Source organism: Tiliqua scincoides, chromosome 2 (assembly GCF_035046505.1).
Source record: "Tiliqua scincoides isolate rTilSci1 chromosome 2, rTilSci1.hap2, whole genome shotgun sequence".
NCBI classification, from domain to species: Eukaryota; Metazoa; Chordata; class Lepidosauria; order Squamata; family Scincidae; genus Tiliqua; species Tiliqua scincoides.
This window is the reverse complement of record NC_089822.1, coordinates 170,983,882-170,998,317: the sequence shown is the minus strand read 5'-3', so window position 1 is coordinate 170,998,317 and position 14,436 is coordinate 170,983,882. Positions and strand designations below refer to the sequence as shown.

General features: G+C 44.7%; 1 protein-coding gene across 2 annotated transcripts; it reads right to left on the bottom strand.

Annotated features, from left to right (window-relative positions):
* Positions 1-1,402: 1,402 nt before the first annotated feature.
* On the bottom strand, positions 1,403-12,627 carry CCNG1 (cyclin G1). 2 transcript variants are annotated; one of them, XM_066614425.1, is made up of 7 exons: positions 12,433-12,627; positions 9,394-9,657; positions 7,497-7,753; positions 6,499-6,577; positions 6,315-6,413; positions 4,603-4,797; positions 1,403-3,166 (listed from the first exon to the last, which is right to left on the bottom strand). In XM_066614425.1, exons 2-6 carry the CDS (start codon positions 9,655-9,657, stop codon positions 4,606-4,608), a joined length of 891 nt encoding a protein of 296 aa, XP_066470522.1. In that variant the 5' UTR covers positions 12,433-12,627; the 3' UTR covers positions 1,403-3,166; positions 4,603-4,605. The 2 variants fall into 2 exon arrangements, with proteins under 2 accessions (XP_066470522.1, XP_066470523.1); XM_066614426.1 differs by lacking the exon at positions 9,394-9,657.
* Positions 12,628-14,436: the final 1,809 nt, after the last annotated feature.

Below are 14,436 nucleotides of genomic sequence, written 5' to 3'. Positions count from 1 at the left end.
AGTTTAATAAAACAGAAGAGCCCTGACTCCAGTTGTCCTTGCCATCCCCATGACCTAAATACAATCAAGGAGGCATGATTACAAGCCAACAGACCCCCCCCCCCAACTAACCTGGTGTGAAAGACAAAGGTAGAACCCAGCAGTTCTCAACTAGCAAAGGAGGATCCCTTGATTAGCTAACTCTAAAGAATATGTAGAAAAAAGTCTATAAAAACCCTGAGGACTAGAGCCTTCTGGTCTCTGTTCTTTCTTCTTGTCCTATCCTGCCTTGCTGTCATGCATGGTGGAAACTCACTGGTGCTACATTGAGACACTCCAATTCCAGTCATCACCCAAGGACCACTATGCCAGTTGGCACCCAGGATCAGTAAACATCCTGCTCCTACTTTCCTTTTATCGTCTTGAGTGCAACTGAAGCCTCCAAGCCAGCACGGCTGTAAAGAAGTTCAGCTTCCATTTTATGATGCCTTAAAATCCATCTTGTAAGAAAAGCCTGAGTCATCTCTGATGGGAGTAGGAGGCAGTAAACTCCATGAGAACTGCCATTGGGGTTATCAAATTGCTGTAACCTTGCTAGGCCCCACTGCTGTGGAGAAACTTAGCTGTTGGAATTTGGTACTGAGAAGCATCTGCATTATCAAGATTTTTGACAGCTGAAGCCAAATGCCTTGGCTATACAGCAATGTTCTTTTTGGGGGGGGGGCGGGGAATAAGTTACATTCGTTTTCCAAAACAGAGGCATAAACCATCCTGAGATGGGTTAGTTGCCTCTCATTTTGCTTGACTTAGTGTGGCAGCTGTGGCCTTTCATAGTGGCTGAGGTACCCATAGTTTCTTAGTTTCCCTTGCTCAGCAACTGGCAGAAAGGTGTAGTGACAGCTCAACCTGGTTGGATTGGTGCTAGCTCAGGAATGTGGTCATTTTGGTCAGTTTCAAGCCATACCTGATCAAGGGGTGCTGCAGATCCCAGGTGTTAGGGTAAGCAGCATCCACCAGATCTTTACATAGGTTGGTCAGCTAACCTTAGTGGGTCCCTCTCAAAGCACCTCATATTGTGTAACTCTTTTATGCACTGCAGTCGTTGATCCTACAGTTCAAACTAAAAGGTGGTGAAGACTTTTAAGCCTTTTGCTCTCATGTTATTCCCCTCCCTCAAATGCTTTGCTACTGTCTGCCCATGTTGACAAAGAGACACGTACAAGTGTTAAACATCCTCTCACCTCAACATCCACTCTTCTGCTGCAAACTACAATCAGTGTGTGAAGAATTGGTAGGTCAAGCACTACTAAGGAGGTGGAGAATAGAGTTTGCTCCATGTCACTTTCACTGTAATTTAAGAAATCTCTTGCAATAGAAGTTTGTTGTAGGCTTGTCAGTACAGAATGAGACCACATACCATTCATTTCAATGCATTTTATTGAAAGGTTTAGACTTGCTGCTTATAATGGCACTTTTTGATAACTGGTTACAGATTTTTTTTTCCCCCTCTCACACTGAGTAAATATCATTTTGGGTTCTCTTTCTCCACATTGTACAGCCATATGTCAAAAGGTACAAGTTAGGATAAGTCAAAGCATTAGGGAGTTTGAACAGTATGGTCTCTTGCAAACCAAACAGTTTATGGAATTCTCTCATCTTACCAGTTACTGTTTTATATTGTAAAGCAGCTTGTAATGAGGTAGATGTAAAGGCTTTTTCATCAAAAAGAACCTTAAGATTTAGATGTTTGGAATTAGCATTGCCACCATCCTGTTACACTGAGATCCTGAAAGAAGTTAAGCAGAAGTCACTTCTATGATTCCCACTTCAGGTACGACCACACCACATCAAGATCACTGGCTACCTTTGTTTTTTCCTAACACTAGTCATGTTTCTCTACGAGTTTAGATGACAGTTTAGCACATCAGGTAGACATGTTCATAGGTTAGTTTAGATTAGCATACAGTGTCTTAATACATCAGTGGCTCAAGGCATGGCTACCCCAGTAAAATGCAGTTTACTGTAGCAAATCAGGATTAGATCAGCTGCCACCCAAAAAATAGAAAAACTGCTTTGGGTGATAGTTTGGCCAGGAGCTTGAAGTATCTCAGTACATCACAGGTATATGACAAAAACTGCAGTTCAGCATCTCTTGCTTTTCACACATTTCAAGGTAAGTTTCCAAAGTTTAAGAATGGTCACAACATCCATGGGATGGGAGATGAGAGCACAGCACTCAAGTAAACAAACTTTACTGTGACAAACTTTACCCTGTATTAGCTTCTCTCTCTCAGCTATCTATATAAATCCACCTATAGTCCTATATGAGCTGGTTTCAATAGCAGCAAGTCCAAACAAAATATCCTTCAGAAAAAGTGTTCAAGAAACTAGCACTAACATTTGTTAGTACCTGGGCTGGTGCTTTTCACCTGATATGGGATGCTTGATGGTTTTAATATCTAGTCTTTGCTTAAATGGCACACAGTTAGGTTTATAAAGAGCCATTTAACCAAAGCATGCACAATCCCCATATTATCCCAGGTTGATGTAAACTGGCTAACTTTGGACTGCCTGAAACCCCATTAGAAAACAGGATTATGTCAAGAGCCTTGAAAAACAGCTATGCTGCTTGTGGGAAAGACCTTCCTACCGAGCCATGGCTAAGCCTGCCACATGCTATAAAACAGACATGCTTCATACTTCTCTAGTCGCGATGGTGTGCTGTGCAATTTTCACTACACCAACCGTCTTGACATCCTGTCCGTGGCATGCTTTTTAAAACAAAAGAGTCAAGTCCAGGGTGTGTTGAGTCAAACTGACTAAAGTGTCATGTCCAAGATATGCTTTGTACCACTCACACTACTGGTATTAATCATTTGTGGAAATCAAAGATGCCCATGATATGAAGCAGTCACCTTATTTTGGTCTTTTAGACCCCGACATCATTCTTTTAAGTGTATCTTCACAGATTCATGAGGACATTGGAACGGAATGAAAAACCAGTCTTCCTGCTCAGTGGTAGGCTATGGATGGGCACAGTTTTTTTCAGTCATGGGATGGGACTTTCAGTAGGGTCAGAAATGTCCAAGAGATTCACCACTTCAATACACAGATGCCTGCTCTTTCAGGATATAAAGCAAGTTACTAGTCTGTGCCCCATCCCTTCTCTCTCTCTCCAGGATTGTCTCTAGGTACAAGGAAAAAAAGAAACTGATAAGGGCAAAGCTTGTTTCATCAGCATTACAAGTACAGTGGTCATTTGTGTGAAGAAACAGTTTACACAGCAACAGGAAGATCTGCATATGGTTTTAGTCTATCTTACTTTATTCCCATTTCTGAATTGGCTTTCATCTACAGCAACATTGCACTTCCATCAAGGCTGTTATAATGTAAAGGGGCAAAAATACATTGGGCTCACATCTATGGAAACCCAAGACAGATACTGATTTATACCAGAAGGGTTGGTCATGGTGGTTCCAGCTAATCTGGACCCCACTCCCCCACAAATACAGTAATTCTATTACTATTAAAAAAAAAAAAACAACTGGTGTGTGAATGCCACACCACTGCTGCCTCCTTTTCCCATCTTGTCTGCCAGGCAAGGAAAAGAAAGCAATCTAGAACCACCCACCATTCCCCTACTTGCATCTTGGGCCGGGTTTTTAGGTCCTCTGCTGTCACTTGGTCCTTCTGTTTGAACAAAGCTGGGATTGGGGCAAGTAGGAGGTGGCAGCAGCCCTAAAGCTAAGAGGGAGGCACAGGTGGAGCACACTATCTCCCTCTTGCTGTGCAGGCATAAAGAAGGTGGAGCAATCTTGCCCTGATCATTTGTGGAAGCCTACAACCAGAACAGAACCACCCTACTCCTTCTTCCGCTGATGATAATGGCAGTGGGGGGAAAAAGGGCCGCTGCTGCCAGTCTCTTAGCAGGCAAGGATCAGTGTAAACAGCTGGATTGGTGCATGAGGAGCAGTGGACAGATGCAGGGTGCATGGGCAGGTGTGCCACAGTTTGGGAGACGGTCTTTTTTTTAAATTAGGGCCATTGGGGGATGCGAGCCTCCTGCTGGCAGCATGGTGTCAATTGTCAAAAACCTGACTGAGCACCTTGACAATTTTAGCGCCTTGTCAGTATGCCAAGAGATAAAAAGGGAAGATTACCACTACTTTAAACAATCAGAAAAGTAAAGCAACTCAGCAGTCCTGATCTGGCGCACACAATTCTCATCCTTTTGCACTCTGAATCCTACAGAAACCAGGACAATATGCACTTAAACAGATAAATCAGACCAGAGCGTGAAGTGAGGTCAGGGATCACAATACTAGAATAGCAGGAACTGGCAATAAATGGGTTTAAAACACAGTTCAGTGATCATGACCTGTCCCCTTCTCCTCAACAGCTCAAAATTGAAATTTTGCTGGACTGCATCTTCTCACAAGAGTTCACTTGCTATCACTCCTGGAAACCTATGATAGCAGTCACTAATAAATTTCTAGCTCAGTTTATCCCACAAGATTACAGCTGTAAAAATTCTATGATGTCATGAACAGTCGGCTTAGAAAACCTAGTTTAGGCATCAGTTTGGGCTTCTACATTACAAGTTATGTCCCCCAGAGTACCTACCTGTTAGGAACTAGTTTCTGGGATAGTGGGAAGATGGGCAATCCTGTAGTAACTGTGCTTTAGTTGCCGTGCTGTGCGACCAGACACAATCCACTTTAGCTTCTGAACATTTGGTTTGGAGCACTTGCTTGAGGAATATTCAGTGAGGCACTTGGACACAAGTTCCTTCCAGAAGGACAAGTCTCTGCCACTTATCTGTGGAAGGCAAGTACAGAAACAAGTGTCCATTAGTACCAATCCAAAGAAAACAAAATTAAGGCAAATGGGCAAACCCCAGACATACAAGCTTGGCTTTAACATTCCACACTAAGGATCAAATTGTCTTTGCGCTGGAATCAGTTTTACTGTCTGCAAGGTTCCCAAGCTAATCTGTTTACCACAGGGTTATACGTTTACCCCCTGATAGCCATTACTTGTCTTTGGCAACTGTCCAAACAGTTTGTTGGAAGCAATTTTTCCACAGCAACAAATCCCTATTTCACAGGTAGTACTGCATCCTGCATTTCATGATCACCATATCCCTAGGCCTAAGGTTCTCAAACTGGGGCATAGCGACACCCCTGCCAGAGAGCCTCAGCCCCTGGCACCTTAAGGGGTGGAGGAAGGCAGCAATGCAATCTCCAGGATTGTGTTGCTAATGGGGGGGGGGTGAAGGGGGTTTTTCTCACAGGGAGCTGCTGCAAGATCCAGGAGCTCCCCAAAGAACACTGACAAAAAGCTATTGTAAACCACTTCCAGTTTGCAATTGTGAAACCAGAAGTGGTATTCAAGTACTTTTCCTCAGTATTCCAGAGACTCGGAGAGACCTGCGGATGGCTATGTGGGGCTCTCTGCAACTCCTAGACCATGCAGCAGCCCCCTGTAAGAAAAACCCCTTTTGCCCCCATTAGCAACACAATCCTCGGGATGCCCCGTTGCCTTCACCACTCCCCCGCCCCACAGATACTCAGGAGTTTTACTTCTGAAAAGTTTGAGAACCCCTACTCTAGGGGAACAGGTGACTTTTCATGTCTTGGCACCTCTCTAGAGAACGGTCAGCAGTTGTAAACAGCATCATTTCCCAAGTGAACAGCATTACAAGCAAGATGGTTCTAAGAGCTAAATGAGATAGTTTCCAGTGCTGGTATCTAAGCACTAAGCTTGTCATTGTAAGTGCAATGCCACAAGACATTAAATGGCCCAATCCTACTGAAAGGCAGCGCTGGCTGCTGCAAAAGCACTGTAAAAGGAGCCAACACACCACGGGGAAGGCCAAAGTATTCCCCCATATGCCAGCAGAGTGACAAAGGACCACCAGAACTGGGAAGCCTGGTATAGGGAGGTGGGATGGGGTGGAAGAAATCAGGCCTGGGGAGGAGATAGGTGCCACCTCCCTTCAAGGGCCTGATCTGCCTGCCTTTCACCCTTCCTCACCTAAGTTTCACCTTGCCACTTTGGAGTATGGATAAGTTTGATTTAGGCTGCAAGCCTAACTTTCCTGAGAGTAAGCCCCATTGAACAAAATAGGACTTACTTCTGAGTAGACCCAGTTAAGATTGTGCCCTTAATGTTGACAATTAGGGCAGAGAAAGTTCATCTGTCAAAGAGATAGAGATTCTTGAAGGGTCTCACAAATATTCTCTGCTGTTACACACGTTTGCTCGCTTATCCAAAAATATTCAATACTGTGGGTTCTAAAAAATGTCTTACAGCACATTATAGCCTCAGCCCACCTTGGAATGTACTCTGAGGCAGTCTATAATTTCCGTCAACTCCAGCAGCTTTTCTTCTTCAACTTCGAGAGCCACAATTGAAAGAGCCAACACAGACGGCTGAGCAAAAAAGAAAAAACACATTTATCAACTTAATTACTGAGCTTCTGCAAAATACTCACAAGCATGCATTACAGATCCTTACCTTTGCTTTAGAAAACACAATTCTGCAGTGACATGCCTTCAGCTGGGCTTCCAGTCTCTCAAAGTTAAGATGTTTTTTCCTGCAAAGAAAAAAAAAAAAGGCCTTGTTTAGTAAGATACAGGCTACTTCTTCCTGGGGAATGAGGCACCTATCAAACTATTCTGGATCACTTTGTAGCTTTCAGTAACGGTTGGCAACCTTCAGTCTCGAAAGACTATGGTATAAGCCTACAGCACCCGGCATTCCCAAGCGGTCTCCCATCCAAGTACTAACCAGGCCTGACCCTGCTTAGCTTCTGACATCAGACGAGATTGGCAGCAACTGTTACCCTGCACATGCCCAATCTTCAGGAGTTAACTCTCATGAATGGGCTGCCATCTGACAAAAATTAGCAGGGGTGGAATGGATGGCCGGGTGGGTGATTGCTATTCTGTGATTCATAAGGGGCATTTAAACAATAGTGTTCCTTTTGCATACAATACCTTGTTAGTTGAAACACAGTTTTGACATGGACCAGTCTGAATGAGCATGCATACTCTTAGCATGGGGGGTCACAGCCCTTCAAGTAATTAAGCAGAGCATCCACATTCAAAGCATACTTCCAATGCAAACATACAATGAGTGGCCAATTCAGTAAGTATCACCTAGACCAGCACTTTGAGAAGTGCATCAGCAATCCAAACCAAGTTTCAGCTCAGCTAGTATGCAAACCAGTAGGCAGAAGTAGTCTTATCTCTGGATCCTTGCTCCTTGTGCTCTCTCTCCCAGTCAGTGGTGTGGCCAACTGAACAGCAACTCTAATCCTGTCTATTCTAAACTAGACAACTAGTAGTCAGCTAGCCAACTCACAATCAAGTTAAAATCCAACAACAATGCATGCCTCTCAACAGGCAGGCCATCTTTGTTCTCAATTTTTCTTCTAAATGCACACATGCAGGGACTCACTCCTCACTTTCCTTTAAAGAAATCTCACATTCCTTCTGAATGGGAGGTTTTACCTTTCACAGCTGAGGCTGTCATACAAGACTGAATGATAGAGTTGTAGTAGATGGAAGGCTGTTGTTGTTGCTTTCACTTTTCCACTTAGTTTCTCTAAAATAATCCCCTGCATTCTCATCAAGTCAGAAACAGTGAACCTGTACTGACTTATTCGGATTAAGTCAGTGGCTAAGGGCACATTTCTCTCTTCTTCTGTTGTTTTCACAGCCAGGTCAAAGCAGCTTAGCCCAACACAGCCCACGTGTTTTGACTGAACCTAGAAAAGAAGGTTTAACCTTTGAGACAAGGGGTTTCCAGTGAAGATCATTTGTTAAGCTGTAGACAATTTACACATTTAGGTTGCAATCCCAAGCAAACGTACTAGGGAGCAAGTACCAGCAGCAGACCTAGCGCTGGGGGAATCGGGCTAATGCCCCTGGCGTTGAGCCAGTGCACCTCTAGGACCATGCAGGAAGCCTCCCTGAGGCTCCCAACAAGGCTGGAAACTGCACTTCTGGTTTGCCAAACGTGAAGTTTGAGAACACGGGGAAGCCTCACAAGGCTTCCCCAGTTGGCTGGAAGGTCGCGCAAGACTCTGTCACACTACAAAGGTGGGGGTGGGTGGCTTCACAGATGGGAGGCAGCATTTTTTGCGGGGGAGCTTTGCAGACCTTTGCCCAAGGAGCAGGGAGGGGTAAGTCCACCACTTTGAACTCAGCAAGATTTACTTTTGATTAAATATATGGGAGAAATGAGTCTATTGGTGTTATACATGGATTTCAAAGCAGACAAAGAGTTGGAATTTGGATTCTTCTACATTTCATTTTACATTCTGATTTGAATAATGCAAGTATATTCAAAACTTCACAGTCTCCACTGTATGTCTTCCACTGAGTAAAAATCTACCCCTTTGCAAAAGAGACAGACCATCTCTATATGTGCCAGACATACAACAGTACATTTGTAATACAACATTTGTTTTTCACTTGATTTCTTAACTTGGTGTTGCATTGAACTACCACTGGTAGTTTAAAGGTACTCCCATATAGCAACCCACCACACAATCCAATCCGTAGAATTATGAAAAGCTAAGACTTTATAAGCAACAGATCTTGACTTGAGAATACTTGGCAGAAACTCAAGTCTTGCCCCATCCCCCTCAAGATGTTGCCAGCTCAGAGATTCCCAATCTTATCAGTGCCACAACCCACCTTGTCTTTCACAGTGGATCACAAAACTCCTGGTGGTGCCCAGAAGGCCTCTTCTAGGTAGCACCAAACTGGCCTCCACAGGCCTCAAAATGGCTTGCAGAAGCCTCCGAAAGTCACTTCCACTTTTTGGAGACAACATCTGGTTTACCTCTGAAAATCAGAAGTGGCTTTGGTGCCTTCTGAGGGTCATTCTGAGGACTGTGGAGGCCAGTAGAGTGGGTCACCAGCCCAGTCTGGTGACACAGAAGACACAGAAGAAGCCTTCAGGGCTGCCCAATGTCTCAAGTGCAAACTCTAGGTCTAGCATTCATTTTTTCAAGGGAATCAACAAACATGCAGAACACAACTGTGATGAAAGTTAATGTGCGTGCTCAGGACATAGTTGTTATGTTCAAGGTGAAGTTCCTCCATGGCATATGTTTTCCAAGGGGGCATGGATCAAATAAGGGCTCTTGAGCCCTGTGCTTTACTAGTGTTAAATACATTAAGTATCCCTTGAACAGAAGAAACAAAGGCCAATTCTATACATGCACATGTCTGACTTCAGTCCACGGAATTTACAGAGCATCACTGTATGCAGGATTAAAAACAGAAGCATGCAGAGTGCAAGTTGCCTTGAAGCTGACAGCTTAAGAATGGCGTATATTTGTACAGCCTTCCAGAAGGCAGAGATCAAATTACAACACTTGGCAGCATAAGAACCTACCTTCATTTTGGATAAAAACCTGTCCAAGTAATTCACAGCAAGAGAAAACGTCTCTGTACCAAAGCCAAAGAACTGACTTAAACTAAGCAGGTCCTTAACTTCAAAGTCTCGCAACCTTGCAGTCATTCGAAGCCCGTTATCATGCGAAGCTTCAATTATTCTCAGGCCAGAGCACTCTGGCTGACTTCTCGACTCCTGTTCCAGCAGCACATTCAACTGACGCAGCAATTCCAGACTCTCGCTTTTTGCAAGAGTTTCAATCATCTGAAATACAATACTTCGTTCAGAATAACCCCTGACAAAGATTTTCATATGTCAAGCTGCATAAGGAACACATTTGATCCTGCCGTCAGCTGCAAATTAACCAACAAGTTATTGACACCAGTAGAGCACCAAAGGCTGCAAGATACACTATCTTGGTTACCATAGCAAAAAATGTTTCTAAACGCACATTTGCTAAGGTAATGCAAATGCAAGGATGAAGGGAGGATTGTGTAGAATCAGGGAACATGCAGGGGGTTGCTTAACTCCTTCCATCAGTTCTTCCTTGCAAATACTTCCTCCCCACCTGCCCCCAGCCATAAGTATTTCCTGTTTGGGGGGGGCAGGTTAGAAAGATGGTGTCTGCAGAGAAAAATCAATTAATGGGGAGGGGTCCAGTATCCCTCAGTCATTGATTCTTAGCATTTTTCTTATAAGGAAAACAAGGAATTAGAAACTCAAGTTTTCCAAACAACATGTACTTCTTCCTGACCTAGCCTTTTCTTGCAGCATGTCCCTTCATTTTCAGTATAAGTTTTTTCCCCTCCGAAGTAAGATGCACTGTCAGGGGAAACTAAACTGAGAAGGACAGCACAAGGAGAGTACAGGAGAATGTACTCTGACATTCTCTGCAGCTGTCAGGTCTTCCAACACCACCATCTCTTCCCCTCCCTCTAGACCAGGGGTGCTCACACTTTTTTGGCTCGAGAGCTACTTTGAAACCCAGCAAGGCCCGGAGATCTACCAGAGTTTTTTTTTACAACGTTCGCGCCATCATAACATATAACATTTATGTGTACAATGTATGTTGGTGTACCTTGAGCCCCACTGAGTATAACAGGACTTATCCTGAGTAGACATGCCTAGGATTAGGCTGTGAGGCTGCAATCCTAGCCACATTTACCTGGGAGTAAGCCCCATTGAGTACAATGGGCCTTACTCCCGGCGTTTCCTCCCAGAGGCACCTGAAGGGGGGGTCGGCACTCCGCGATGTACTCATTTTGCCTCGTGATCTACTGGTAGATCACGATCCACCTATTGAGCACCCCTGCTCTAGACAGAGGGCCAGCTTCAGCAGGGAGGCTAAGTTTTGGCTTGCTAACAAGGCCAGCCAACATTTGTCAACACCTAGTCTTCATTTACAGGTGATAGGTCGTGACAAGCGATAGAAGTCAAGGCTAGATTAGCCACTCTGCAAGCTCTGGCAGCAAGGAATTTTGGGTCCTGCACAATTCCAGAAATTGCTTCTACTGCATTTAACAGGACTATTCTACAACCTGCCTACACTTACACATGCCAGAAAATGCAATAGAACAGTGTTCTTCAGCCTTGGGGTCAGGACCCCAATGGGGTGGTGAAGCCTCAGTTGTGGGGTGGCAGCAACTTACAGGAATGAAAAAGGTTGAAGACCACTGAACTAGAGCACCACCAGGTAAAGAAGAAGGCATCTGGTGTACCTCTTTATATACCAGGGGATTGTGTCACAGTCCTGCTCAGGTTCTTAGCAATTGTACTAAAATAGCTTTCACTAGTGCCACACTTCATGCTGACCTTTTCTGCTTTCTCTAATAAGAATATTTGGTTACAGTGAACAGTGCTGGGAGGGCATTACGGAAACAGAGGTGGGCAGATTGGGTCTTGGGAGGTAGAGATGGGCTTAACAGTGGGTCCCCAGTCTCATACCATTTTATTTTATTTATTTATTTATTTATTTATTTATTTATAATTGGGGTTGTGCCACAAAAAAAGGTTGAAAACCCCTGCCATAGAGAATCATATCAGGATCTGTAAAGTCCCTAGTGGAGAAGCAGAAACCACATGTCTCAAACTCTCCCCCCCCCACCCAAGTGGATGGGGACCAAGGTCCACGACTGTAAGACAAAACAAAGCACTTCATAATCTTGAGCCCTTCATAATCATAATCTTGTTCTAAAAGGGCACATTTTATACCAGTCTAGTGCATATTGACTGCAAATTCATATTGACTAGAAACCTAGTACACACTGATTTACAGATTCCTTGACTGTCCTATTAGTTTACCTGGCCTTGCAGCCAAGACCCCTTTAAGAGGGTCTCAGAACTCCCTTTGAGCAGGTGTACCCTTTCTCTGTTCCTGCCAGCAGCCACGCTAAAGGGGTCATATACACCTGTATTCCACAGGCAGCATGCCCTTTTAGCAGGGTGACCAGATGGCCTCTTTTTCTAGGGCATGTCCTCTTTTTTTAGCCTCGTGCCCTGGAAAAGAACTTAAATGTCCTCCTTTTCCATGCAAGCTGTCCCTGCAGGCAGCACATAGCCTTCTTGGAATTAATAAATTCTGTGCAACATGGTTTTAAACTCAGTAAGTAATATAGTGTTTTAACCACATGAAATCAATTGACCAGTGTTTTTAACTTTCATTTTGTCATGTCCTACATTTTTCTTGGATGTCCTATATTTGGGGGTACCTTGTCCTCTTTTGGAGTTAGGACATCTGGCCCCCCTGCCTTTTAGGCTGCACGCAGGAGGGGAGTCCAGGAGATGAGAGCTACAGAGAGAGAAGGGGAGGGGTCTACTTTATTGACAGCAGCATCAGGGCTGCCTCTAGCGGCAGCCACTGTCCCGTTCACCTCGGTGCCCTGCCTACACATGCCCGGTCTTGTCCCAGCCCCAGCCTCCTTTGGAACGTGACAGCCCCCAGATCGCCTTCAGTCCGCTTGCAGGAGGTCGCCCATCCCCACCACTCACTCCTCCAGATCCACTGCATCTCAGCCAGGGTGCTTCCCACCCATCACTTACCTTGAACCAGGAGAGCAGAAGAAGGCAGGAAATAGGAGCAACCGAGCTGTCCAACTAAAAACAGACAGAGGTTGAAATGAACAAATAAATACAAATAACTACATAAATTAAAAGGCGCCGCGGAATGTCTTCTGCAGCCCAGATCGACAACGCCCGTCCTGCGCTCCTGAACAAAGCGAAGTTCTCTTCGATCGCCCTTCCCATTCTTGACTTCTCTCGTTCTTTCTCCGCCCCACCCTTTATAGAGGAAGCGCCTCCCTCTCCGATTGGTTACTGCCCTGCACATTTACACCAATCAAGGCTCGCCCGTCTGACACAGTGAGGGAGGCTATAGCCATTGGGGGAAAAGAGTCCTTGATTGATGTACCTTGTCCATCAATTTTCCAGTTAGACTGGTTGGGGGCTCATAGCCTCGTGTCTGTATACCAGTGATGCTGGCGTGGGGTAGGGAGGTAGCATTGGCTGAGATCCGAATTGCTTTTCAGTGTGGGATGTCTTTATTTTTTTTTATTTTATTTTTTAAAATCCCAAAACAGCCACTCAAAGAAAGTGACCAGGTGCAGGCAAGGGGAAGGGGGTGCAAATCTCCCCCTTTGCAAGCTCTGTTTGAGCAACTCAGGGTGCTTGGGCAAAAAGGTGGCTGAGATGTCTTTCAGTGATAAAGAACAAGGTGGTGACAGTTTCAAATTTAATGTTGGTGAACCTAAGAAAAGGCCCACTGGATCAGGTCAAAAGCCCATCTAGTCCAGCTTCCTGTATCTCACAGTGGCCCACCAGATGCTTCAGGGAGCACACAAGACAACAAAAGACCCGCATCCTGATGCCCTCCATTGTATCTGGCATTCTGACATAGCCCATTTCTAAAATCAGGAGGTTGCACATTCCCAACACGGCTTGTCACCTGTGATTGACTTTTCCTCCACAAATTTGTCCAATCCCTTTTTAAGGCATCCAGGCCAGATACCATCACCACATCCTGTGGTAAGGAGTTCCACAGACTAATTACACACTGGGTAAAGGAATATTTTCTTTTCCCTGTCTTAGAAAAAATATTTTCTTTTAGTGGCTGTCCTCTGGTTTTGGTGTTGTGTGAGAGGGAAAAGTACATCCCTCTATCCACTTTATCCATCCTCTGCATAATTTTGTATATCTCAATCATGTCCCCCTCCATGGTGTAGCAGACTATGTATAACTACTTGTCACTTTTAGTACATTACTCTCATCTACTTCAATGCGATTTTGTCTGGAAAACCTAATTGGAAAGTTGGACTTCTGATCCCTTTCCCACACTATGGATACTTGAAAGTGGATTTTGTGGAAGTATTTTGCCCCACATATATAGCCTTCATAGATCTTTATAGCCTTCATAGATCTCACGAAGGCCTTCGACCTGGTCAGCAGGGATGGCCTCTTCAAGATTCTCCCCAAGATTGGATGTCCACCCAGGCTCCTCAGCATCATCAGATCCTTCCACAAGGACATGAAGGGCACTGTTGTCTTTGATGGCTCCACATCAGACCCCTTTGACATCCGAAGCAGCGTGAAGCAGGGCTGTGTTCTTGCACCAACCTTGTTTGGGATTTTCTTTGCTGTCCTGCTGAAGCATGCCTTTGGAACTGCAACAGAAGGCATCTATCTCCGGACCAGATCAGACAGAAAGCTCTTCAACCTCTCCAGACTGAGAGCAAAGTCCAAAGTCCAGCTGAAATGTCTGCGTGACTTCCTCTTTGCCGACAATGCAGCTATCACTACCCACTCTGCCAAAGATTTCCAGCAGCTCATGGATCATTTTAGCAAGGCCTACCAAGATTTTGGACTGACAATCAGCCTGAAGAAAACACAGGTCATGGTTCAGGATGTGGACTCACCTCCCTGCATTACAATCTCTGCACATGAACTGGAGGTTGTCCATGATTTTGTGTACCTTGGCTCAACGATCTCTGACACTCATTCTCTCGATACCGAACTAAACAAACGCATCGGTAAAGCAGCTACCACGTTTTC